Consider the following 23,352-nt stretch of genomic DNA (forward strand, 5'->3'; position numbering starts at 1 on the left):
TCAGCCCTCGGGAAATCATTTCCATCTCGTGGCGGGAAGAGATCCCCCGAAGCTGTGGGGTTGCACCTTAGATAACTGGAATCCGGGATGCCTGTTCCAGCGTCACCGCCCTAGTCAGCTCCGGGAAGCCCTCCTTTCTGCCAGAGTGAGCAACTGAGGCAATTCCGTCTTCCACGCTTCCCTGCGGGACCTGCCATGGCTTCCTTGCGTTCGAGGCCCTTCCATACCGTGTATCAAGGCTTACGTTCAGGTCGCGGTCGGAGCTGAGTCCCTCTTAGCTCAGTGGTCTGCTGCCTCGTCCCCTGGAGCACAGGTTCCCTCTTCTCTCCCACGAAGAATCTGTTCCTGGTCAAGAGCTGGCCATTCTCTTCCTGCAGAATGCCATCCTCGAAAGCTAGAGATTCCAGCTCACCAAAGTAGTTTAGATAATGACGTTCACAGAACCGTGAGCTCCTTGAAGCCGAGAGTGAAGAACTCCTCTTAAAGACTATTCCTGCAGAGCAAGACGGGTCCTCTTAATGCTCTCCCAAAAAAGAGATTCCACACCTTTTCACAATGACTTAATAAACCCCACCCAGTGGAACATTCTTCCTAATTTCTCATGTAGAGCAGCTTTACCTACTAAGTCCTGTAGCCAACCTGTTGATCATTTTTCTGGCTGAACTGCAACATCCCCCAGCTGTCTACCTTCTGGGTGTTGGGGTGGGAATCTGGGGTCTGTCCCCCTTCTTTGAATTTTCTGCTTTTCTCCCACTGCCCCCAGCACAGTGGATGTAGGGCAAGGATGTTATGCTGGGAGTGAAGCAAATGATTGTGCAGTTACTGGGAAGAAAGGATTTTGTTGTGAGTCGATTTTTGCCTTCCCAGTACACTATACACACAAGAATCCTAACACAGGAGACTATTACCTATGTTAACATTACATAACCATAGATTGATCATTACATCCATCCACACCATTATGAAAACCTATATTCATCAAGCACTGACAGTGCCCAAACCCTTAGGTTCCTGAGCACTTCCCAACATTACCCCATATACTCAGACCAAGAAAGCAGGTATTATTTTTATCCCCAATATACAGATGAACAGGCAGGTTGTGACAGGTAATGTGGCAGGTTGCAGAGTGAGGATTGACATCTAGGTAAGCCAATTCCATTGCTTTAGTGCCTAAACCCTGGACTTTACCGCACTTGCAGCTTTGACTTCAGCTGGCCCTTCTGCCCTCACCACAGAATTTAACTTGCCTGAGCAAAAAAACTCATTTTCAAGTGGTGAGCAAATCACCTTGAGGTAAGACACTAACCAGCACACTTGACAGAGATGATTACTAATGCTCACAGGAACTCAGAACAGTTTCCACTTTGTAGAGAAGTTCACTAGCTCCACTGAGATCACAGAGCAAAGAGTGGGAAGCAAGGCTGGATAGGGGTTGAGTTGGTGGGCTTTAGACTCAGGTCCCTGGGTTTATTTATCATCTGCCATTTATTCTCTGTGTGGCCTTTGGTAAATTAGTTAGCCTCTCTGTGCTTTGGTTTCCTTGCATACAATGTGGGACTTCATAGGTTATTAGGAGGCTTAAATGAGTTAACACAGATTAAATATTTGCTACCATGAATGCCCAGTAAATGTTACCTGCAAAAAGTAACAGAGCCAGAATTTTATTCCAAGTCTCTCTGACATCAAAAACTGCACTTTCCCACTACTAGGAGTGCAGCCATATCCCAGCTCCCCACCCCTGCTGAGTAGCTGTGTGAAGCTATCTTCCCTCCTCATCTCCAGTTGAGCTGGCTGGCAGAGACTGACTGCACCTGCCAAGCCCCGCCCAAGATGCAGAATGGTAAGTAAATTTACAGGCTGTTTTGTTTTACACCTTTACATTTTGGGGTGGTTCATTGTGTGACAATAATAATTGAAATAGAGGGTTAATACATTTATAGAGTAAATTTAGTTCTAATTAATGATCCATAAGCAATACATTTTATAAATTTCAGTTCGTTTTTTTGTAAAGACTTACTTATTTGAGAGAGACAGAGAGGATGTTTGTGAGTGGGGCAGTGAGGAGGTGCTGAGGGAGAGACTCTTTAAGCTGACTGACTCCCTGCGGAGCTCAGAGCCTGATGTGTGGCAGGATCCCAGGACCCTAAGATCATGACGTGAGCTGAAACCAAGAGTCAGATGCTTAACCGCCTGAGCCACTAATGTGCCCCTAAATAAAATTCCAGTTTTAATGATCTAAGTCAAAGCCCATGACTTTTCTTGATAATGCAGAACCAACAAATTTTCATCAGGAATTTTGGGGAAAGTAATGTTTTTCTTTAAAAAAAAAAAGATTTTATTTATTTATTTGACAGAGATCACAAGTAGGCAGAGAGAGAGAGAGAGAGAGAGGAGGAAGCAGGCTTCCTGCTGAGCAAAGAGCCCAATGTGGGGCTTGATCCCAGGACCCCGAGATCATGACCTGAGCCGAAGGCAGAGGCTTTAACTCACTGAGCAACCCAGGAGCCCCAGTAATGTAATTCTTTTCAAGGTGAGGCCGCTGTCATTGGTTCAGTCTTTATTTAAAGGAGACAGGTTCTCTCGGATGATGCCTAAAAGGGGCATTTTAAAAGAATTCTACTACTGTCAGCTCCTACAATATTCCAGTGTGATAGGGGGCCTCTAAATGGCCAGCAGTGGTCCAGACCTACAGTATTCATGCCTTTATGTAACCCCCTCTCCTTGAGTGTGGCTGGGCCTAGTGACTGGCTTCTGGTGAGTAGAATACAGCAAAAGTCTCGGGATGTCACTTCCTGGTTTAGACTGCAAAAAGACTGTGACTTCTGTCTTGCTTGCCACCATTCTCCTCTCAGTGCCCTGGCTCTAGTGGAAGCTAGCTGTCATGTGGCGAGTCGTTCTCTAGAGAGGTCCTTGTGGCAAAGAACTAATGTCTCTGACCAACAGCCCCGACCAGCAGCTGACTTGCAGCCTTCTGAGAATCCCTGACCCAGGCGAGCCAGTTAAGCCACCTGTTACAACGGTGATAGAATAAATACTTACTGTTGTAAGCTGCAAAATTTGGGGGTAATTTGTTACGCAGCAATATATAACTAACATTCATTAACTGAAAAAATTAGGATATCAAACTATAAACAGTTTGTTTGGTACAACTTTCCAAGGAGCTACTATGACCATAAATATTAACCTCCCCTAAAATTTTATACATCCTTTGTCCTTGTCGTTTCACCTCTAGAAATTTCTCTTAAGGAAAAGAAAAATCATGGAATTCTAACAAAGGCATAGTTACAAGGATGTTTAGAACAGAGTTATTTATAATGGCAAGAAATTGGTAGCAGTTCGTATATCTAATAACAGGGGATTGAGTAACTATATCATGGAATTGCTGCTAAGAGAACGGGTTGAAATCCATTAGTGAATCTTAAAAACAAACTGACTTGCTGTCAGCATTTGAAAAAATAAAATGAAATCAGTTTGAAAGTATCAGAGGGGGAAAAAACAAAAAACAAAACAGACAACAAAAAAGAAAATATCAGAGGAAAGGTAAGTTTTGTATTATAAGAAATTTCCATTTCATGTTTGTATATGTGTACATTGTGATAGTAAATGAATTCGTTACTCTGAGTCATGGTCCAAACTTTTAAACTCTGTAGTGTCAAAAAAAGATATATATAGGGGCACCTGAGCGGCTGAGTCCCTTAAGCATAGGACTCTTGATTTTGGCTCAGGTCGTGATCTCATGTGGTAGGATTGAGTCCCACATCAGGCTCCATGCTCAGTGGGGAGTCTGCCTGAGATTCTCTCCCTCTCCCTTTGCCTACCCCCACCCCCTGCTCGCATGCACACATTTACACTCTTTCTCTCTCAAATGAATAAATCTTGAAAAGAAAAAGCAATGTACAAAACTACTTAGTGATACAAAAGGTATGCAAAAGATATTAAATTATCAAACAGCATGCTTATGTTACAAAATAATCTAACTTCATTAAAATTTAAAACAAGCAAAGCTCTATGAAAAATGGAAAATAAATACACCAGACATATCATTTATATTTTTCTTTTTAAATCTATATTTAAAAATTTTCTACAACAAACATGTCTTTTTTAAACTTATTTCCTGAATAATAACAATAATGGGTTTTTTTTAAGATTATTTATTTATTTATTTGACAGAGAGACATCACAAGTAGGCAGAGAGGCAGGCAGAGAGAGAGAGAGGAGGAAACAGGCTCCCTGCTGAGCAGAGAGCCTGATGAGGGACTCGATCGCAGGACCCTGCGATCATGACCTGAGCCGAAGGCAGCGGCTTAACCCACTGAGCCACCCAGGCGCCCACAATAATGGCTTTTAAAGTTTCCCTAATAACTATATATTATGTATTAGCATTTTCTCAACTATGTTATATACGCATAGAAAAAAGACTGAAAGGAAGTTTGCCAGAATATCAGTTAGCAGTGGTGGTTTTTATGTGGTGGGATTGTGGGGAATTTTTAATGTTTTAGAAAACTTAGAAATAAACATGTTTTTCTTTTTTCTTTTTTTAAGATTTTATTTATTTATTTGACAGAGATCACAAGTAGGCAGAGAGACAGGCAGAGAGAGGGGGGAAGTAGGCTCCCTGCTCAGCAGAGAGCCCAATGCGGGGCTCGATCCCAGGACCCTGGGATCATGACCTGAGCTGAAAGCAGAGGCTTTAATCCACTGAGCCACCCAGGTGCCCCTAGAAGAGACATTTTTAAAAAAGATTTTATTTATTTGAGAGAGAGCACACAAGCAGGGGGAGCAGCAGAGGCAAAGGGAGAAGGAGGCCCAAGGAAGCTCCTTGCGGAGCAGGGAGCCCAATGCCAGGGCTCGATCCAGATGTTTAACCGACTGAGCCACCCAGGCGCCCCAAAGAAGACGCATTTAAGAGCAGTGTTGTTCTGATGGTGTCTGCCCGTGGCCTATTTTATCCCACCACTGGACCTAGGTCAAGCCAGGGAGCAGGGCAGACAGACACCCTTACCTCTGCCCAGGCCGGCACCCTCTTTGTTTGCCCATCCTGATGTGGCCCTGAGGTCTTGGTGCTTTTTTCTTTCCATGTTATCTCAGGGCATGATTCCCTTATCTTGGGCAAACTAATTGATTAATGGTGACATGCATAGGCCAGTGAGATGTGTGTGAGTGCAGAAATGGAAGAATGTTAATAAAGAGCCTTACACATACACAATGGGCGTAACTCATTTGTGTGCCATTGAGGTTCACAGGGGCCATTCTTCATGCTCTTGCAAAATCTCCCCAGCCTTCAGTTTAAAGATGAGGATACAGGCTCACAAATCTCCATGCGTGAACCTGTCTGTGTCCCTGTATGGGCATCTATGAAGTTTGCCTATGTTGTGTCCCCATTCCATTACCAAGTTCTATTAAATAGTACCCCCTAAGTAGTTCTGCACTGTCCCCTTCTCACTACTGACAATACTACCTCCCCCAGTCAAGCCCTACAGCAGTGGTCTCCTAACTGATCTCCTTCAGACTTTCTGTACCCTCTGATTCTCTATTTAACCGGCAGGGTGAGATTTTGAAAATTTAAATCTGAACGTGTCAGCCTATCCCACCACTGTTGCTCAAGATTTTGCTGTGACTCCCAATGTGCTTAGGAGAGAGACAAAATTCCTTAATGTGGATCACAGGGCCCTGTGTAGATTACCTCCACCCTTTCTGCCTCATGACTGTGTTTCCCTCCCTTCTCTCTGTTACAGTCCCATTGACCTTTTAATCCTTGTATTCAACATTTCCCTCCTGCCATAGGGCTTTTGCATTTGCTCTGACTTCTGCCAGATCCACTCCTGCTGGTCCCTGTGCCTAGTTAACTCCTATGCATCCTTCAGAACTCAGTTCAAACTGTTACTACTTGCTAGGTCACATTCTCAGTAGACATTCTTAGAGCACCTTTTACCTTTTTTTTTTTCAGATTACTAAATACAGTTGCAGCTTTACATTTCTTTGCTTAGTTGATTAACATTGGTTTATTTTTACACTCCACTGTAAGTTCCATGAAGGTGGGGACAGAGTTTCTTTTGGATTGCCAATCCCCAGGCCTGAGCATAATGTTTGGCCTACTATAGGACCTCCTAAAATCTTTGTTATTAAGTGAATGAGTTAATGAATGAACAAAATCCATTGAGTCTTCCGATCTGGTTCCTTTTCCTGAAAGTGCTCCTGAACTTTTCACAAGACAGGAAACGGAAGACGGAGGGAATGAGAATAATAATACCTGCCCCGCACAGAGTGTAATGGTCATCAAAGTAACACCTGAGTCTACAGGCTACATTTGATCATTTATTTATTTATTTATTAAAGAGCCTGTCAGTTTATTTATTTATTTATTTATTTATTTTAAAAAGATTTTATTTATTCAATTGACAGAGAGATCACAAGTAGGCAGAGAGGCAGGCAGAGAGAGAGAGAGAGAAGCAGGCTCCCTGCTCAGCAGAGAGCAATGGGGTGCTCTATCCTAGGACCCTGAGATCATGACCCGAGCCAAAGGCAGAGCCTTAACCCATTGAGCCACCCAGGGGCCCCAAAGATTTTATTTATTTATTTGACAGAGACATGACAAGAAAGGGAACACAAGCAGAGGGAGTGGGAGAAGGAGAAGCGGGCTTCCCAGTGGAGCAGGGAAGCCCCATGTGGGGCTTGATCCTAGGACCGTGGGACATTGACCTGAGCAGAAGGCAGACACTTAATGACTGAGGCTACATTTTAGAGGCCTCCCCACTGCTGCTCATTTCCACTCTCTCCCACAGAGGCCCAGAAATGAAACCGCTGCAGAGAAAACCCTCAGCAAGCCTTTGGCAGACAGAGCCTCACTAGGAAGGCAGAGAATGAGAAGGCAAAGAAAGGAAGGGAATAGGGGCGCCTGGGTGGCTCACTCAGTTAAGTGTCTGCCTTCGGCTCAGGTCATCATCTCAGGGTCCTGGGATGGAGCCTGGCATCAGGCTCCCTACTCTGTGGGGAGCCTGCTTCTCCCACTCCCTCTGCCCTGCTGCTCCCCCTCCTTGTGCTCTCTCTGTCAAATAAATAAATAAAATCTTAAACAAATTAAAAAAAAAGGGGGGGAGACTGCTTCCCCCTCTCTCTCTGCCTGCCTCTCTGCCTGCTTGTGATCTCTCATCCTCTGTGTCAAATAAATAAATAATTTTTTTTTTTTTAAAGGAAGGGAATGGATGTCTCTTGAGAAGGAACTCTGTTTTGGACATCATATTTACATATATTAACTCATTTAATCTTCCCCCCAAACCCTATGTGGCAGATGAGAAAATGGACTCAAAGAGGTTGTGGAATGTGAAGGTTATAAAACTTTATAAAACAGGGTAAAAAGCTGAGTTTGAGCTCAGATCTGTCAGCCTTCCTCCAAAGTCTGGGCTTTTCCAGGCTGCTTTCTTGGGGTGCAGCCCTCAAACATCTCTCCGCCTCTGTTAACTTAGAGCCCCAAAGTTTTTCATTATTAAAGACTCTTCTATTAGAGGCGCCTGAGTGGCTCAGTCAGTTAAGCGTCTGACTCTTGGTTTCAGCTCATGTCATGATCTCATAGAGTGTTCACCCTCCCTTTCCAAGTAAATAAATCTTAAAAAGAAAAAGGCTCATCTGTTGGCTATTATCTAAAGCTCTTTTTCAGGAGTCAGTGTATGATGGTTTTAGTTGATACATTGGAAACAGAAACTCAATATTTTATTTTATTTTTATTTATTATTATTATTATTTATTTTTTTAAAAGATTTTATTTATTTGTCAGAGAGAGGGAGAGAGAGCGAGCACAGGCAGACAGAATGGTAGGCAGAAGCAGAGGGAGAAGCAGGCTCCCTGCTGAGCAAGGAGCCCCATGTGGGACTTGATCCCAGGACGCTGGGATCATGACCTGAGCCGAAGGCAGCTGCCCAACCAACTGAGCCACCCAGGCGTCCCTATTTTATTTGATTTTTAAATATTTTATTTATTTATTTGAGAGAGAGAGAGAAATAGCGCAAGAGAGAGCACAAGCGGTTGGGGGGGAGGGAGAAGCAGGCTCCCCACTGAGCTGGGGGCCCCACATGGGGCTCACTCCCAGGACCCCAGGACCATGACCTGAGCCAAAGGCAAACACTTAACTGACTGAGCTACCAGGTACCCTGAAACTCAGCATTTTAAAGGCAACTACTGCAAGACCTAAAAAGAAATTTATAAACAAATACTGGAATGTAGAAAGTAAAGGGGGATGACAAAGTTAATTTCCCATTCTTCATAGGGAGAAGACAAGAGATACTGTCTAGAATGGACAAATATATTATACAAAGGGATAAGTGGTGATTACTGGAGAATTAAAAACAGAAGCTGTTGGTGGGGTTGCATCTGGGGAGTGGGGCTGGGGAGAGCAGAGAAACTTCCATTTTTCTTTTTTTTTTTTTTTTTTTTTTTTAAGATTTTATTTATTTATTTGTCAGAGAGAGAGAGAGCACAGGCAGAGTGGCAGGCAGAGTCAGAGGGAGAGGCAGGCTCCCTGCAGGGCAAGGAGCCCGATTTGGGACTCGATCCCAGGACGCTAGGATCATGACCTGAGCCGAAGGCAGCTGCTTAACCAACTGAGCCACCCAGGTGCCCCGAAACTTCCATTTTTCATTTGTCCTTCTGACCTGTTTATCTTTTTAAAAAATGACAGTGTTTCTTCTGTAACTTTTGTAAAAAGCTTTTAGAAATTTTTTGTTACAGGGAACCTGGCTAGTGCAGTCAGTTGAGTGTCTGACTCTTGATTTTGACTGGGTGGTGATCTCAAGGTCCTGGGATGGAGCCCCGCATCAGGCTCCACAGTCAACGGGGATTCTGTCGATTCTGTCTTCCTTTCCCTCTGCCCCTCCTGCTCAGACTCTCATTCTCTCTCTCTTAAAAAAAAAAAAAAATTTTGTTAAAAAAGACTGAACAAACATACGCTTCCTTTAGAATGCAAGTACTGTATGTTTAGAGCTATTAGTCTCATTACCAGGGTAAAAGTTAGGTCTGCAGGTTTCCTTTGTGTCAAGAAGGACCTGAGTCAGGGGGGGAGGGTCATGTGATGATAAACATGGCTTCCCAAGCAGTTGCCTCTGGGGAACTTGCATGGGGGATGAGCTTGATTAATTTATCTTTGCAAGCACAGGGCCAGGCTGACAGAGGAGCACCTCTTTCCTTCCATATCCATAAGGCAGCTCACAATCAGACATGCCCAGACACAAGAGGGTCCTGACCTGACGAGGCCCAGAGAGAACCATTCATCTAACTACCCCTGGTGAGACTTTGCCCCTGCTAGTGCTCCATTCTGAGCAAGAGCACCTACCAGTTGGGGACCCTGCTCCTGCAGGATCCATCTGACTGCAGCTCCTCAGGGCCCAGGTGGATCTAGTCCCAGGAAGATGGGATGCTGAGGGCTCTCAGGTGACTGTGACTCCGGTCCTGTTTCACAACTGGCCATAGAGCACAGATCAGAGCCCTGCACCCCGCAGGACCAGAGCATCTCTTCTTCCTCCCAAGGCATGGCATGTTCTTGACCATTGCTTATCTGAGGTTGAAATCACTTTGGGCTCCAGCAGCTGCAAAAAGCCTGGGGCACAGCTCGGGCATGCCACTCAGTGGCAGCAAGGAGCTAGGAGATGGGCATTCCCAGCACCAGAGAAAGCCCTATTGATCTTTGACCCTCCGCCCTTCCTGGAGCCTTGGCCCTCCCTCTTTCCCCCTTCCTTTCTTCCCTGCTGGCCTCTCCCTCTGTTCAGCTCCTCACTTCCTTGGCACCCCTGCTCTGACTGGCAGTTTTTCCCAGGTCCTGGCTCGCGCCAGTCCTTTCATGCTGTCCTCAAGCCCTGCTTCCTGCACATCTCCCAACCCCGATGGGGAGAACTCAAGTAAGAAAGTCCACTGGACTTCTGGGAGGAGGAGGACGTCATCCACAGACTCAGAATCAAAGTCCCACGCCGACCCCTCCAAAGTGTCCAGGTCCCGGAGACCCAGCCGGCTGACGGTGAAGTACGACCGGGGGCAGCTCCAGCGCTGGCTGGAGATGGAGCAGTGGGTGGACGCGAAAGTTCAGGAGCTCTTCCAGGTGAGAGACACGATGCCGGGGGTGGGGGGAGGACACTGGGTGCCCGGGAGAGAGCCTGCCGGGAGACCGCAGGAGGAGCTGGAGGGCCCATGTGAGATGCTCCCATAGAGAGAAAGCGTCTCCCAACTGCTGACGATAGATTCGCAGTCCCGAAATCCGCCTCCCTCTGGTCTGGGCTCTGCCCTGCCTCTAATGCTCTTCAAAAAGTCTGTGCCAGGTTGTTTTAATATCCCTGAGACTAAGTTTCCTAATCTATAAAATGAACCTGTCAATGCCTGTTGTATCTTCTTTGTGGGACGTTTTGAAGCTCCAGTGAAACAGAAGAGCCATTTTTTATTTTCTGTCTTCCTCTCATCCTCAAAATATCTACAGGTCTAGAGCTGCATTATCTAGCACTCTAGCTATCAGCCATGTGTGGCTATTGGCTTTCAAATTAATAAAATTAAATAAAATGCCAAGTTCAGTCTCTCATTCACACTGGCCACATTTCAAGTGCCCCATAGTCCCACGTGGCTAGTGGCTGCCATCTTGTCAGCACAGATAGAGAAACATTTCCATCCTCTCAAAGTGAACAGCACTGGCTCTGACTGACTACCCTAACTCCCCTTGAGGAAAGGTCAGGTCGCTGCCCCTTGCCACGAGACAGTGGCACTTTCTTCCTCAGGTAACTAAAACTCAGGACCCTAGAGTAGTCACCACTGCTGTTTCAACAACGACAGTAACCTTCTTAACACTGAACTCTGTTAGGCACAGTGCCTTGTGTAGGTCCTCCCCACTCCTCCCTCAGGTAGACAGGCTTTACCATGAAGGAAATGGAAGCTTAGAGATGTTGAGTAACAAAGGAGCCCAAGGTCACAGGACTAGGAAACCAAGAGACCAGGAGCTGCAGCTGGGGCTCTGCCTACAAAGCCCGGACACTTAGGGGAACAGCTTAGTGGTTCTCCACCCATGAAGTACTTCAGAAAAAACCCGATGACCTGACTGCACCCCAACTGACTATATCTATTAGGGTGGGGCCCAGACACTTGTCATTGTTTTTTTTTTAAGATTTTATTTATTTATTTGTCAGAGAGAGTGAGCACAGGCAGACAGAGTGGCAGGCAGAGGCAGAGGGAGAAGCAGGCTCTCTGCCGAGCAAGGAGCCTGATGTGGGACTCGATCCCAGGACGCTGGGATCATGACCTGAGCCGAAGGCAGCCGCTCAACCAACTGAGCCACCCAGGCGTCCCTTTTTTTTTTTTTTTTTTGGCTCCAGTTAATTCTAGTATGTGGCTTGCTGAGAACCACTGCACCAAACCAGCCCAGGAGTCCTCCTCTACATACCCTGGTCTTTCTTTCTCTTCCTTCTTGACTCTGTTTCTTTCTTTTCCTTTTGGGGCAGGGGCTCGTCATTCTTCCAGGTAAGGGCTGTACTGAGGTTGGGGTGGAGAAGAATGATCCATATAGCCCAGACTGTCTTGGGAAGCTCACTGGGTCATGTGTTGGTGTGGTCCAGGTGTCCGCCATGTCCCCTGCAGCATCCTGGGCTCCCTTGTGCAGGGGAGGGAGATGCTTTTGAGCTGGGAGCAGGAAAGGCACACTTTCTCCACCTGCTTCTGCTCAGCCTCCACTGCCCTTTTAGCCTGCAAGCTCCCTCCCTCCCTGGATCAGTTTCAGTTTCAGATTGTTATGCACTTGCATAAAAAGGCTCATATTTCAGACACCTCAGAGCAAATTTTTCTAGGCATCAGAGAAAGATACTAGACAAAGAATTTCGTTTTGTAAGATCAATGGGCAGGGGGAGGGCTGCACAATAATGAGCTCATAACACTGGAAAACAGGATATGTGGGAGGACCACTCCCAGGCAATGACCGAAATAAAATACCTGGCCTGTGGTTGCCATGGCAATTGTCCAAAGGTGCTAGGTGGCAGTTCCTCTCCCAATCCCTGCTGTTTTCAGCAGGAAGCAGCCAAGTGGCTGTGGAAGCCCCAGGTGGCTGGTCATCTTGGGACAGATTGAGGCAACAGTGTGTCCATCACAGAGTGACCATCATAGAGCCTGTCTCCGTGCAGCGGACTCTCTCCAACACATTCACCTTGGAGAGCACTGTGGGTTCCAGGCTTGCATTACTACTTGTTCACTTTGGTTTAAAGAGATCCAGCTTTACTTTGATGGAGCCCCCCCCCCCCTTCTCACTGAGTTTAAAAGCTGCTTTGGAGTCTTCAGAGGAACCAAGTCTGGGTTCAACAAAACAGACTTGGGGCCCTAGTGCTTCTATTGTCCAGAGGTGGAGTGTGGATTTGGCTTCTAAGCAAGGCTATAAACACTCATAAGTTTCTCCAATTTTAAGGAGACTCTTTTTTTTTTATTATTTCTAAATTTTATTTTAAAGTATTTTTTTGTTTATTCATTTGACAGAGATCACAAGTAGGCAGAGAGGCAGGCAGAGAGAGAGGGGAAAGCAGGCTCCCCGCTGAGAAGAGAGCCCGATGCAGGGCTCTATCCCAGGACCCTGAGATCATGAGCTGAGCTGAAGGCAGAGGCTTAACCCACTGAGCCATCCAGGCACCCCTATTTTAAGGAGAATTTTGCTCAACAATGCAGCCCCTCCTCAGTTCCTACCCCTAATTTCATGTCTCCTTTAGGACAAGACTTCTTAAAGGATTTGTCTACACTCCCACTTACCTTTCCTTTTCCTATCACTATTCAAACCACCGGAACCTGACTTCTGTTCCCACCATTCTATTGGGAGCTCTTGCCAAGGTCACCGATCACTGTCTTGGGACCAAATGTAATGTACACATCAGCATAGTACACTATTGACCACCCCAGAGTTTTGAAAACATTCCTATAGCTTCTATGACACTATCTTTTTCTGGTGGCAGCTGGCATTTTGATGTAGCCCTTCTGATGCGGTGACATCTTAAGAAACCATCTATTAGACTTCCAATCTTAAAAAAGTATTCTTAACGAATATGTGAATTGACACTTGTGAGCTCCTTCCTGGGCCTTATTCCACTGCTGGTTCCCATGGCAGAGAGGTCAGGAGGAAGGGCACTGAGGATGGAGTGAAGGTGTGAATGGAGTCAAGTCCGGCAGCATCTGGCAGGAAACCCCTTCATGAAACATCAAGTCACAGGTTTAACACACTTGTTCAGCCCAGCAAGTGTTGTTTGACATTTAGGGACTGAATATTTGGATCATGATATCAGCCCATATTCTCAACTCCAGAGACTCTCAGTAATATACTACCTTATATCCAAAATACATGTGGATAATATCACAGGTGGTACGAAAATGTTTTTTGGGGGGGTCAGACTTGTACTTTTTTAGAAGTAGAATTCTAGTAATTCGAAGGCATCTTTACTATTCAGCCTCCCCCTCCCCCTCCACATTCTGGGATTCCAACTGCACATATGTGAAACCACTCAGTATCACACCACAGGTCATCAAGGCTCTGTTCTCTTCTTCCTCCCCAACCTCTCAAGGTTTTTTTCTTTCTGTGTTTCTTTCTTTTTTTTTTTAAATTTATTTATTTGTTAGAGAGAGAGAGAGATACAGAGCGCAAGCACAGGCAGACAGAGTGGCAGGCTAGAGGCAGAGGGAGAAGCAGGCTCCCTGCCGAGCAAGGAGCCCGATGTGGGACTCGATCCCAGGACGCTAGGATCATGACCTGAGCCGAAGGCAGCCGCTTAACCAACTGAGCCACCCAGGCGTCCCTGTGTTTCTTTTTTTTTTTTTTTTAAGATTTTATTTGTTTGTTTGTTTTGCTAAAGAGAGAGCACAAGTAGGCAGAGCAGCAGGCAGAGGGAGAGAGAGGTAGCCTTCCCACTGAGCAGAGAGCCAGATGTGGGGCTCAGTCCCAGGACCCTGAGATCATGACCTGAGCCAAAGGCAGCCACTTAACCAACTGAGCCACCCAGGCACCCCATCTTTCTGTGTTTCATCTTGGCTAGTTTCTATCACTGTATCTTTATGTTGAACTGATTCTTTTTTTGGCAAGGTCCAAATATGCTGTTAACTCCATCCAGTAAATTTTTCATTGAAAATATTTCATCTTTCAGGGCACCTGGTTGGCTCAGTCGGTAGAGCATGTGACTCCTGATCTCCAGGTTGTGAGTTCAAGGCCCACGCTGCATATAGAGATTACTTAAAAATAAAATCTTTACAAAAATATTGTATTTTTCATCCCTGGATATTCCATTTGGCTTTTTTCTCATATATTTCATTTTTCTCATTACTGTGTTTGTGTTTTCCTCATCTGCTAATTCCACCATCTGTCATTTCTGGATCAGTTTCTACTAACTGATTTTTCTCCCCTTTATAGGCCACATTTCCTGCTTCTGGTATGACTAGTGATTTTTGTTTGTATACTGGACATTTTATGAGTTTTATGTTACTGGGTAACTGGATTTTTTTTTCTTCCTTTAAAGCATTGGACCTTGTTCTAATAGGTGGTTTAGTTACTTGTGGCTCAGTTTGATCCTTCTGAAGCTTGTTTTTAAGTTATGTTGAGTCTAGAGTAGCCTTTAACCTAGAGAATAATTTAACCCCCAGTAAGGGCTCTACTGAATTCCTGCATAATCAGTGATGACCATCCACTCTGGCTGGGTGGACCTTGATTTGCCTCTCAGTCCTGTGTGAGATCTGTTCGTCTCTGAACCTTCGGTGCCTCACACTGCTTGGCCTCTTGAGGGTTTACCTTATGAATGTGCGTCTTGTGTTCAGGAAAGACTCAAGAGGACCTTTATGCAGATCTCTGGAGGTCTCTTTCTTCGTAACTCCCTCCTCTCCACAGCTGTGTCTAGCAACCTCCAGCCACCTCAACCCTGAGCTCTGATCTCTGTCACATTAATATAGCAAGACCACTGTGCTCTGCTCGAGGCCTCCCTCTCTGCTCTGTGGTCAGGAAATTGCCTCTAGGAATAAGTACAGGGCAGTTACAGAGTTTGCCTTTTCTGTTTCCTTTCTCTCTCAGGTAGCCGTGAAGAACCTGTTGTCTAATGACTGAACACTGTTCATATATTTTTGCCTAGTTTAGTGGTTACTTATGTTGGGATAATAAATACAGCCTCTGTTACTCCATCATTTCCAGAAATATAAATAATCTGGTTAACTCTTATTCAACTTTTAGGTCTCGGATTAGAAGTTACTTCCTTCAGGAAGTCTTCCTGAACCCTAGGCTTGGTTATGTTCCCCTTCCATGTGTTCTTGAAGTATCTCATCAGAGTGCCTATCACTCTGTATTTTTATTATTTATGAAAGATTTTGTTTGTTTATTTATTTATTTATTTTTTAAAAGAGTTTATTTATTTATTTGACAGACAGAGATCACACATAGGCAGAGAGGCAGGCAGAGAGAGAGGAGGAAGCAGGCTCCCTACTGAGCAGAGAGCCTGATGTGGGGCTCGATCCCAGTACCCTGAGATCAAGACCTGAGCCGAAGGCAGAGGCTTTAACCCACTGAGCCACCCTGGTGCCCTGAAAGATTTTATTTATTTGACAGACAGAGATCACAAGTAGCAGGAGAGGCAGGCAGAGAGAGAGAGAGAGAGAGAGAGAGAGAGAGAGAGCAGGGAAGCAGGCTCCCTGCCGAGCAGAGAACTGATGTGGGGCTCAATCCCAAGACCATGAGATCATGACCTGAGCCAAAGGCAGAGGCTTAGCCTACTGAGCCACTCAGGCACCCCTATCACTCTGTATTATAACTGCCATTTCATTTGTCTGTATCCTTCAGGAGACTGTAAGCTTTTCTTTTTCTTTTTCTTTTTTTTTAAGATTTTATTTATTTATTTGACAGAGAGAAATTACAAGTACACTGAGAGGCAGGCAGAGAGAGAGAAGGAAGCAGGCTCCCCGCTGAGCAGAGAGCCCGATGCGGGACTCGATCCCAGGACCCTGAGATCATGACCCGAGCCAAAGGCAGCAGCTTAACCCACTGAGCCACCCAGGCGCCCTGACTGTAAGCTTTTCAAGGGCTTGTGTTTGTCTTGCATTATGGCCTTAGTACTTATTACAATACATGGAGGATAGCATGCACTCAGTAAATATGCATTAAATGAATGAAGGCTGAACCAGATGAGCTAGAAACTAAGAAAGCAAAAAGGAAAGTTGAGAGCTTAGGGTGAAAGAGCTAACTTAGAACCCTAGAACTATTTATTTTAAAAAGGCATGGAAGGACTGAAACTGTTCACCACGGTTACTTGTTGGCAGTTGGAGGAATGAGAGGACAGGTGAGGCTTCTTTTTCTTTTTTCTTTCCTTTTTAAAAAAATCCACTTTCTTGAGTTGTAACTGACAGAGAATAAAATCTGAAGTGTACATTGGGATGCACTTTGCCATACATAACACTACCCCAATCAAGATAGGGAAATTTACATCATCCAAAGAGTTACCCCTAATAACTGTTTTTTTTTTTTTAAGGATTTTATTTATTTATTTGAGAGAGATAGTGAAAGAGATCACAAGCAGGGAGAGAGGCAGAGGGAGAAGCAGACTCCCCACTGAGTAGGGAGCCAGCCCTACATGGGACTCGATCCTAGGACCCCGGGATCATGGCCTGAGCCAAAGGCAAAACTGACTAAGCTACCCAGGTTGCTGCTCTCCCAAATAACCTTTAAACAAATTATACACATTAGTTACTTTTTGTATCTATTTCTGTTGTATCTCTACAACTGCCTCTAACATGTGGACCTTTGGAGGATAGGATCTTTGTTTTGTTCACTGAAGTTCCCCAGTTCATGGTACCATGTTAATAGTAGTCAAAAAAGATTTTAAATGATTAAGTAATCAAGAGGAAAAGGTGAAATTATCAAACCTTTAGAAAACGTAAAGGTGAATATCAAATATTTATTCAAATCAGTGTGAGAAGAACTCGCTAAGCATTAAGAGAAGAAGCTGGGGAGGAGGTGGAAAAGGCGCCTCAAAATTTCTTTTCACTGGAAAAGACCATTAGTTACATTCAGCTATAGAAACATGTATTTCCCCAACTCCTTCTCCACACATAAATTGTATTTCCAGGGGCACCTGGGTAGCTCAGGCAGTTAAGCCTTAGATTCTTTTTTTTTTTTTTTAATTTTATTTATTTATTTGACAGAGAGACAGATCACAGGCAGGCAGAGAGAGAGAAGGGGGAAGCAGGCTCCCCGCTGAGCAGAGAGCCCGATGTGGGACTCCATGCGGGGCTCGATGCGGACCTCGATCCCAGGACCCTAGTATCATGACCTGAGCCGAAGGCAGAGCTTTAACCCACTGAGCCACCCAGGTGCCCCGCTAATCTGAATTTTTAAAAAAAGACTTCTTGGGGCACATGGGTGGCTCAGTCAGTTATTGGGCATCTGCCTTAAGCTCTTGTCATAGTCCTGGTGTCCTATGCTTTGGGCTCCCTGCTCCATGGGAAGCCTGCTTCTCCCTCTCCCAGCCCCCACTTGTGTTCCCTCTCTCACTGTCCATCAATTATATAAATAAAATCTTTTAAAAATAATTAAAAATAATAATTAAAGGAGCACTTGCATGGCTCAGTGGGTTAAGGCCTCTGCCTTCGACTCAGGTCATGATCCCAGGGTCCTGGCATCGAGCCCCACATCGGGCTCTCTGTTCATCGGGGAGTCTGCTTCACCCCACCTCTCTGCCTACTTGTGGTCTCTGTCTGTCAAATAAACAAAAGAAATCTTAAAAAAATAATAAGAAGAATTAAAACAGACTCCTTAGTGAGAAAAAATGAATAACCCATTAGAAAATGAATAAGGCAGCAGTTCTTGAAGCATATTCTGGTGACCCTTTCAGATGGTTCATGGTTATTTTTGTAATAGCGCTGAGGTGTCAGTTGCCTTTTTCACTGTATTGACATTTGCACTGATACTGCAAAAACAGTGGTGGCCCTTAGCATGAATCCAGAAAGTGGCAGTGGGGCAACTGGCTGGTTCTATTGGAGGAGCACGCGACTTTTGATCTTGGGGTTGTGCGTTTGAGCCCCACATTGGGTGTATTAAATTGTATTAAATAAATACACTTCAAAATAAGAAGGAAAGTGGCACCCACCTGTACTAATGTTACAGGAATTTTTATTCCCTTAGTGCCCACAGTTCTTGGTCATGGTAATTCGAAGAATGAAGACAAAGATCGAAGAGTAGTGGGCAATATGGCAAAGTTTATTGAGCAATAATTGTACAAAGCTCCCAAACAGGGAGGGGACCCAAGAGGGTTGCTGTTTTGGCATTCAAACCTGGGAGTTTTTATAAGCTCTTTGCAGAACTTTCTGGAACCTCCTGAGTGTGGGGCCTCTGTGGACTGACAGCTGAGGTGTGCCAGTGAGGGCTTTGATCATGCTCCCGTCTACCTATTGGGTTATTGTTCACGTGTTGATGGTCTTTTTGGGCTGATTTTTGGAAACTAATTACCTCAATCGTGACAGTGACAAATGTTTTATGGTTGTTTGGCTTCAGGATGTTTTGCAAATGTCACTTCTGCAGAGGCTGCTAGACAGCATGCTATTGTGGTCTTGTCTAAGTGGTAAAACGGGAGACTAGTGCAGTTCTGTCTTAGCTGTCCGGGCACCCTAATTGTCCAACTAACCCCTAACACTAGTGTCACATTCTTTACTACTGTGTCACTTTCACTTAAGAAAATCCTTGACAGGGACACCTGGGTGGCTCAGTTGGTTAAGCAGCTGCCTTCGGCTCAGGTCATGATCCCAGCGTCCTGGGATCGAGTCCCACATCGGGCTCCTTGCTCCGCAGGGAGCCTGCTTCTCCCTCTGACTCTGCCTTCCACTCTGTCTGCCTGTGCTCGCTCTCACTCTCTCTCTCTCACAAATAAATAAATAAAATCTTTAAAAAAAAAAAAAAAAAAAAAAAAAAAAAAAGAAAATCCTTGACAAATCAGTAAATCACTAAGTTTATTAGAACTTGGCCATTGAATTCACATCTTTTTTTTTTAAAATAGACTTAATTTTTAGTGCAGTTTTAGATTCACAGGGAAGCTGAGCAGAAAGTACAGAGTTCCCCTATTCCCTGGGCCCCCGCATATGCACAGCCTCCCCCACTATCAACATCCCCACTAGAGCAGTACACTGATAAAATCAGTGAAGCTACATTGACACATCAAAATCACCCAAAGTCCATAGCTTATATTAGGGTTCACTTTTGGTGTTGTACATTCAAGGGTTTGGACAAATATGTAAGGGCATGTATCTACCATTGATAGTATCATAAAGAGTGTTTTCTCTGCCCTAAAAATCCTCTGTGCTCCGCCTGTTCATCCCACTTTCCCCCTTAATCCCACTGATCTTTTTACTGTCTTGACAGTTTTGCATTTTCCAGGATGTTGTGTAGTTAGAATCATATAGTATGTATGACTGGCCAATTTCAGATTGGCTTCTTTCACTTATTATGTATGTTTATGGTTCATTTAGGTCTTTTCATGGCTTGACAGCTCATTTCTTTTAGTGCTGGACAATACTCCATTGTCTGGGATGTGCACAGTTGATTTATCCATTTACCGACTGAGGGACAGATTGGTTTCTTCCAAGTTTTGGCAATTATAAGTAAGCACCTTTTTGTGCAGATATGTTTCCAGCTCACTTGGGTAGATATTAAGGAGTTTGATCACTAGATTAAATAGTAAGAGTGTATTTAGTTTTGTTAGAAACTGCCAAATGTCTTCCAAAGTGGCTGTACTATTTGGCATTACCACCAGTAACAAATGAAGGTTCCTGTCATTCCATATCTTCACCAGCATTCGGATTTGGATTTTTTGCCTATTTGGTAGGTATGTAGTATCTCTCATTTTTGTCTTAATTTGCAAGTTCCTAATCAGATAGGATGTTGAACAATTCTTATGCGATTTGCCATCCATCCACATATCTTCTTTGGTGAATTATCTGTTCAGATCTTTGGCCCACTTTTCAGCTGAGTGGTTTCTTTCTTATTGTTGAGTTTCAAGAATTCTTTGTCTTTTTTTTTTTCCCAAAGATTTTATTTATTTGACACAGAGACAGAGATTGCAAGTAGGCAGAGAGGCAGACAGAGAGAGAGAGGGGAAAGCAGACTCCCCACTGCACAGAGAGCCTGATGCGGGGCTTGATCTCAGGACCCTGAGATCATGACCTGAGTAAAAGGCAGAGACTTAACCCACTGAGCCACCACATGCCCCTCTTTGTCTCTTGAACAATAGTCCTTTATCAGATACATCCTCTGCGAATATTTTCTCCCAGTCTATGGTTTGTCATCTCATTTTCTTTTTTTTAAATTTTTTTATTTTTAAGGTTTTATTTATTTATTTGACTGAGAGAGAGATCACAAGTAGGCAGAGAGGCAGGCAGAGTGGGGCAGGTGGAGGGTGGGGAAGCAGGCTCCCCACTGAGCAGAGAGCCCGATGCAATGCGGGGCTTGATACCAGGACCCTGAGATCACGACCTGACCTGCAGGCAGAGGCTTAACCCACTGAGCCACCCAGGCACCCCTGTCATCTCATTTTCTTAAGCTTCTTTCATTTTTTTTTTTAAAGATTTTATTTATTTATTTGACAGAGAGAGATCACAAGTAGGCAGAGAGGCAGGCAGAGAGAGAGAGAGGAGGAGGAGGAAGCAGGCTCCCTGCCGAGCAGAGAGCCCGATGCGGGACTCGATCCCAGGACCCTGAGATCATGACCCGAGCCGAAGGCAGCGGCTTAACCCACTGAGCCACCCAGGCGCCCGAGCTTCTTTCATTTTTAATTTTATAAACTCTGTATTGATTCAATTATTTCACTGACTGTAATAACTTTTAAAGATCGCTTTATTGAGATAGGATTCACAGGCCATACAGTTCACCCACTGAAAGTGTGTACTTCCAATAGTTTTAAGTTATCTTCAGGGTTATGCAACCACAATTGAATTTTGGGACATTTTATCACCCCAGAAAGAAACCCTGTACCAATTAGCAGTCACACTTCCTTCCTTACCATCACCACTCCCAGCCCAGGGCAACCACTAATCTACTTTGTGTCTCCATGGATTTACCTATTCTTGACATTTCATACAAATTATGTCCATATAACATATGGACTTTTGTAACTGGCTACTTTCACTAACAAAATGTTTTCAAGATTCATCTATGTTGTAGCATGAATCCATGCTTTGTTCCTTTTATTGCTGAGTAACTTTGTATGGCTACATGATATTTTATTTATCCATTCATTGGTTGATGGAGATATGTGTTGTTTTCACTTTTTGGCTATTATGAGTAACAGTGCTATGAATATTCATGTGCAGACATTTGTGTGGACAAGTCATTTCTCTCAGGGGTAGATCTAGGAATGGGATTGCCGGGTCAGATGATAACTCTATATTTAACATTTTAAAGAGCTGCCAAACTGTTTTCCAAGGCCGTTGTACTATTTTATATCCTTACCAATGATATGCTAACTTTTGAAATTAAACAGGCGTTTTTTTTTTTTTTAATTTTTAAAATTTTTAATTTTTAAAAAAGATTTTATTTATTTATTTGACAGAGAGAGAGAGATCACAAGCAGGCAGAGAGGCAGGCAGAGAGGAGGAAGCAGGCTCCCTGCTGAGCAGAGAGCCCGATGTGGGGCTCCATCCCAGGACCTGCGATCATGACCTAAGCCGAAGGCAGAGGCTTAACCCACTGAGCCACCCAGGCGCCCCTCAACAGGCATTTTTAAAATATTTTATTTATTTGAGAGAGAGAGAGAGAAAAAAAATGCACAGAGGGAGAGTGATAGCCAGAAGCAGACTCCCTGTCGAGCAGAGCCCAATGTGGGACTCGATCCCAGGACCCTGAGATCATGACCTGAGCTAAAGGCGGATGCTTAACTTACTGAGCCACCCAGGTGCCCAAAAGGCACTCTTTTTAAAGAACCCTAGCTCGGGCGCCTGGGTGGCTCAGTGGGTTAAGCCACTGCCTTCGGCTCAGGTCATGATCTCAGGGTCCTGGGATCGAGTCCCGCATCGGGCTCTCTGCTCAGCAGGGAGCCTGCTTCCCTCTCTCTCTCTCTCTGCCTGCCTCTCCGTCTACTTGTGATTTCTCTCTGTAAAAAAAAAAAAAAAAAAAAAAAATAATAATAAAAAAAAAAAAAAAAAAAATAAAGAACCCTAGCTCTGTTTCAGATGGAAGATAGTAGGACCACAGTAAGTGCTGAATGGAAGAATGAATGGGTGGTTTGAGAAAGGTGAGGAAATGGACTGAAAGTGGGAAGCAGGATAGGAGATGGAGGAACCCCTGACAGTGACTTTCACTCCAGCACCAGCTGGCCAGGCCCCTCTGAACTCCATGTGATTCCCAAACAGGATCAACCCACTCCTTCTGAGCCCGAGATTGACCTGGAGGCTCTCTTGGAACTATCCACAGAGGAACAGAAGACTCACTTGGAGGTAGAAAGTGGGGCTGTGCTTAGAGTGGGAGGAACCCAGGAAGCCAGGTTTTGCATTCTTGAGTGGCGTGGGGAGAACCAGTTCAGAGGGGAGGATTCCTGGGAGGGCTGAGTGGAGGCCTGTGGGAAAGTGCTATGGTTGGGGACCCACTCTTTGTTCTCTTCCACCCAGGCTATTCTCCGAAACTGCCCCCGCCCCACAGAGGTAAGGGATGTTCTGCAGGTCTGGGGTAAGAGGGACCCAGAGGGGAGGCAGCTAATGAAGAGGACTGTTTGAGAGCCCTATGTCCTTTTCTTCTTCCCCAGCTCTGGAGACCCCCTCTGGGGTCAGGGGAGATTATGGAGGGCAGTGTGTTGGGTGGTGTGTGACCCCATGCTTTGATCTTAACCCTGTTTCTCTCTCAGCCTTTTATCTCTGAGCTGCTCAGTGAACTCAAGAAACTCCGGAGACTCAGTCGGCCTCAGAAATAAGCCTTGTGAGACTACCTTCAGCAGCCTCAGCATGCCAGGCTGTCCCTGAACCTTTGAATCCTGGGCTGATAGGACACAGGTGATAGCTCCATGGAACACAGACAAGGAACGTGGAAGATGAGGAGAGACATTTGGATATTCCTAGTGTATTTGCAGTCATAGCTGGGCTTTCTGGAAGCCGTTCATGGCAGCCAAGTGGATAAAACCTTTGGGAGTCTCAGCTGAATGAAGTGTGCAGCATATCTTTCCTGAGGGGCGGGGAGGGGAGGGTAAAGTGACATACCAGGGGGCCAGCATCCTGAGCCACCAGGCTCTATCCACACCTCCTCCGTCCATCTACCCAAGTTGGCCTTGAGCATTCAGAGAAGATCACAGTTCTGCTTTAGAGCCCGTGATCTAGCAAAGCCTGGAGGCCAAAGAGGGCACAAGACTAGGACACACACACATC

At 44.9% G+C, this 23,352-nt stretch overlaps 1 protein-coding gene and 1 long non-coding RNA gene across 7 annotated transcripts; one reads left to right on the top strand and one right to left on the bottom strand.

Annotated features, from left to right (window-relative positions):
* The first annotated feature begins 56 nt into the window (after positions 1–56).
* Positions 57–23,130, top strand: PPP1R14D (protein phosphatase 1 regulatory inhibitor subunit 14D). Of its 6 annotated transcripts, XM_082735603.1 has the most exons (8): positions 1,170–1,293; positions 1,710–1,840; positions 8,875–8,952; positions 9,146–9,274; positions 9,803–10,081; positions 22,351–22,434; positions 22,606–22,638; positions 22,839–23,130. In XM_082735603.1, exons 5-8 carry the CDS (start codon positions 9,827–9,829, stop codon positions 22,902–22,904), a joined length of 438 nt encoding a protein of 145 aa, XP_082591729.1. In that variant the 5' UTR covers positions 1,170–1,293; positions 1,710–1,840; positions 8,875–8,952; positions 9,146–9,274; positions 9,803–9,826; the 3' UTR covers positions 22,905–23,130. The 6 variants fall into 6 exon arrangements, with proteins under 6 accessions (XP_082591726.1, XP_082591725.1, XP_082591729.1 ...); XM_082735602.1 differs by lacking the exon at positions 8,875–8,952 and having other exon boundaries at positions 9,141–9,274; XM_082735601.1 differs by lacking the exon at positions 8,875–8,952.
* Positions 7,706–12,337, bottom strand: LOC309867154. Its single transcript, XR_014312998.1, has 3 exons — positions 11,405–12,337; positions 8,620–8,891; positions 7,706–8,395 (listed from the first exon to the last, which is right to left on the bottom strand). It is a non-coding gene; the product is annotated as an uncharacterized lncRNA (long non-coding RNA).
* Positions 23,131–23,352: the final 222 nt, after the last annotated feature.

Source organism: Mustela nivalis (assembly GCF_964662115.1).
Source record: "Mustela nivalis genome assembly, chromosome: 6".
Lineage (NCBI taxonomy): Eukaryota > Metazoa > Chordata > Mammalia > Carnivora > Mustelidae > Mustela > Mustela nivalis.

Bases quoted from the DNA above. Each gene is read 5' to 3' on its own strand.
- PPP1R14D (XM_082735600.1), top strand. The intron at 10,082-22,350 runs GTGAGAGACACG...ATTCCCAAACAG, and splicing joins AAGTTCAGGAGCTCTTCCAG to GATCAACCCACTCCTTCTGA. The intron at 22,639-22,838 runs GTAAGGGATGTT...TTTCTCTCTCAG, and splicing joins ACTGCCCCCGCCCCACAGAG to CCTTTTATCTCTGAGCTGCT.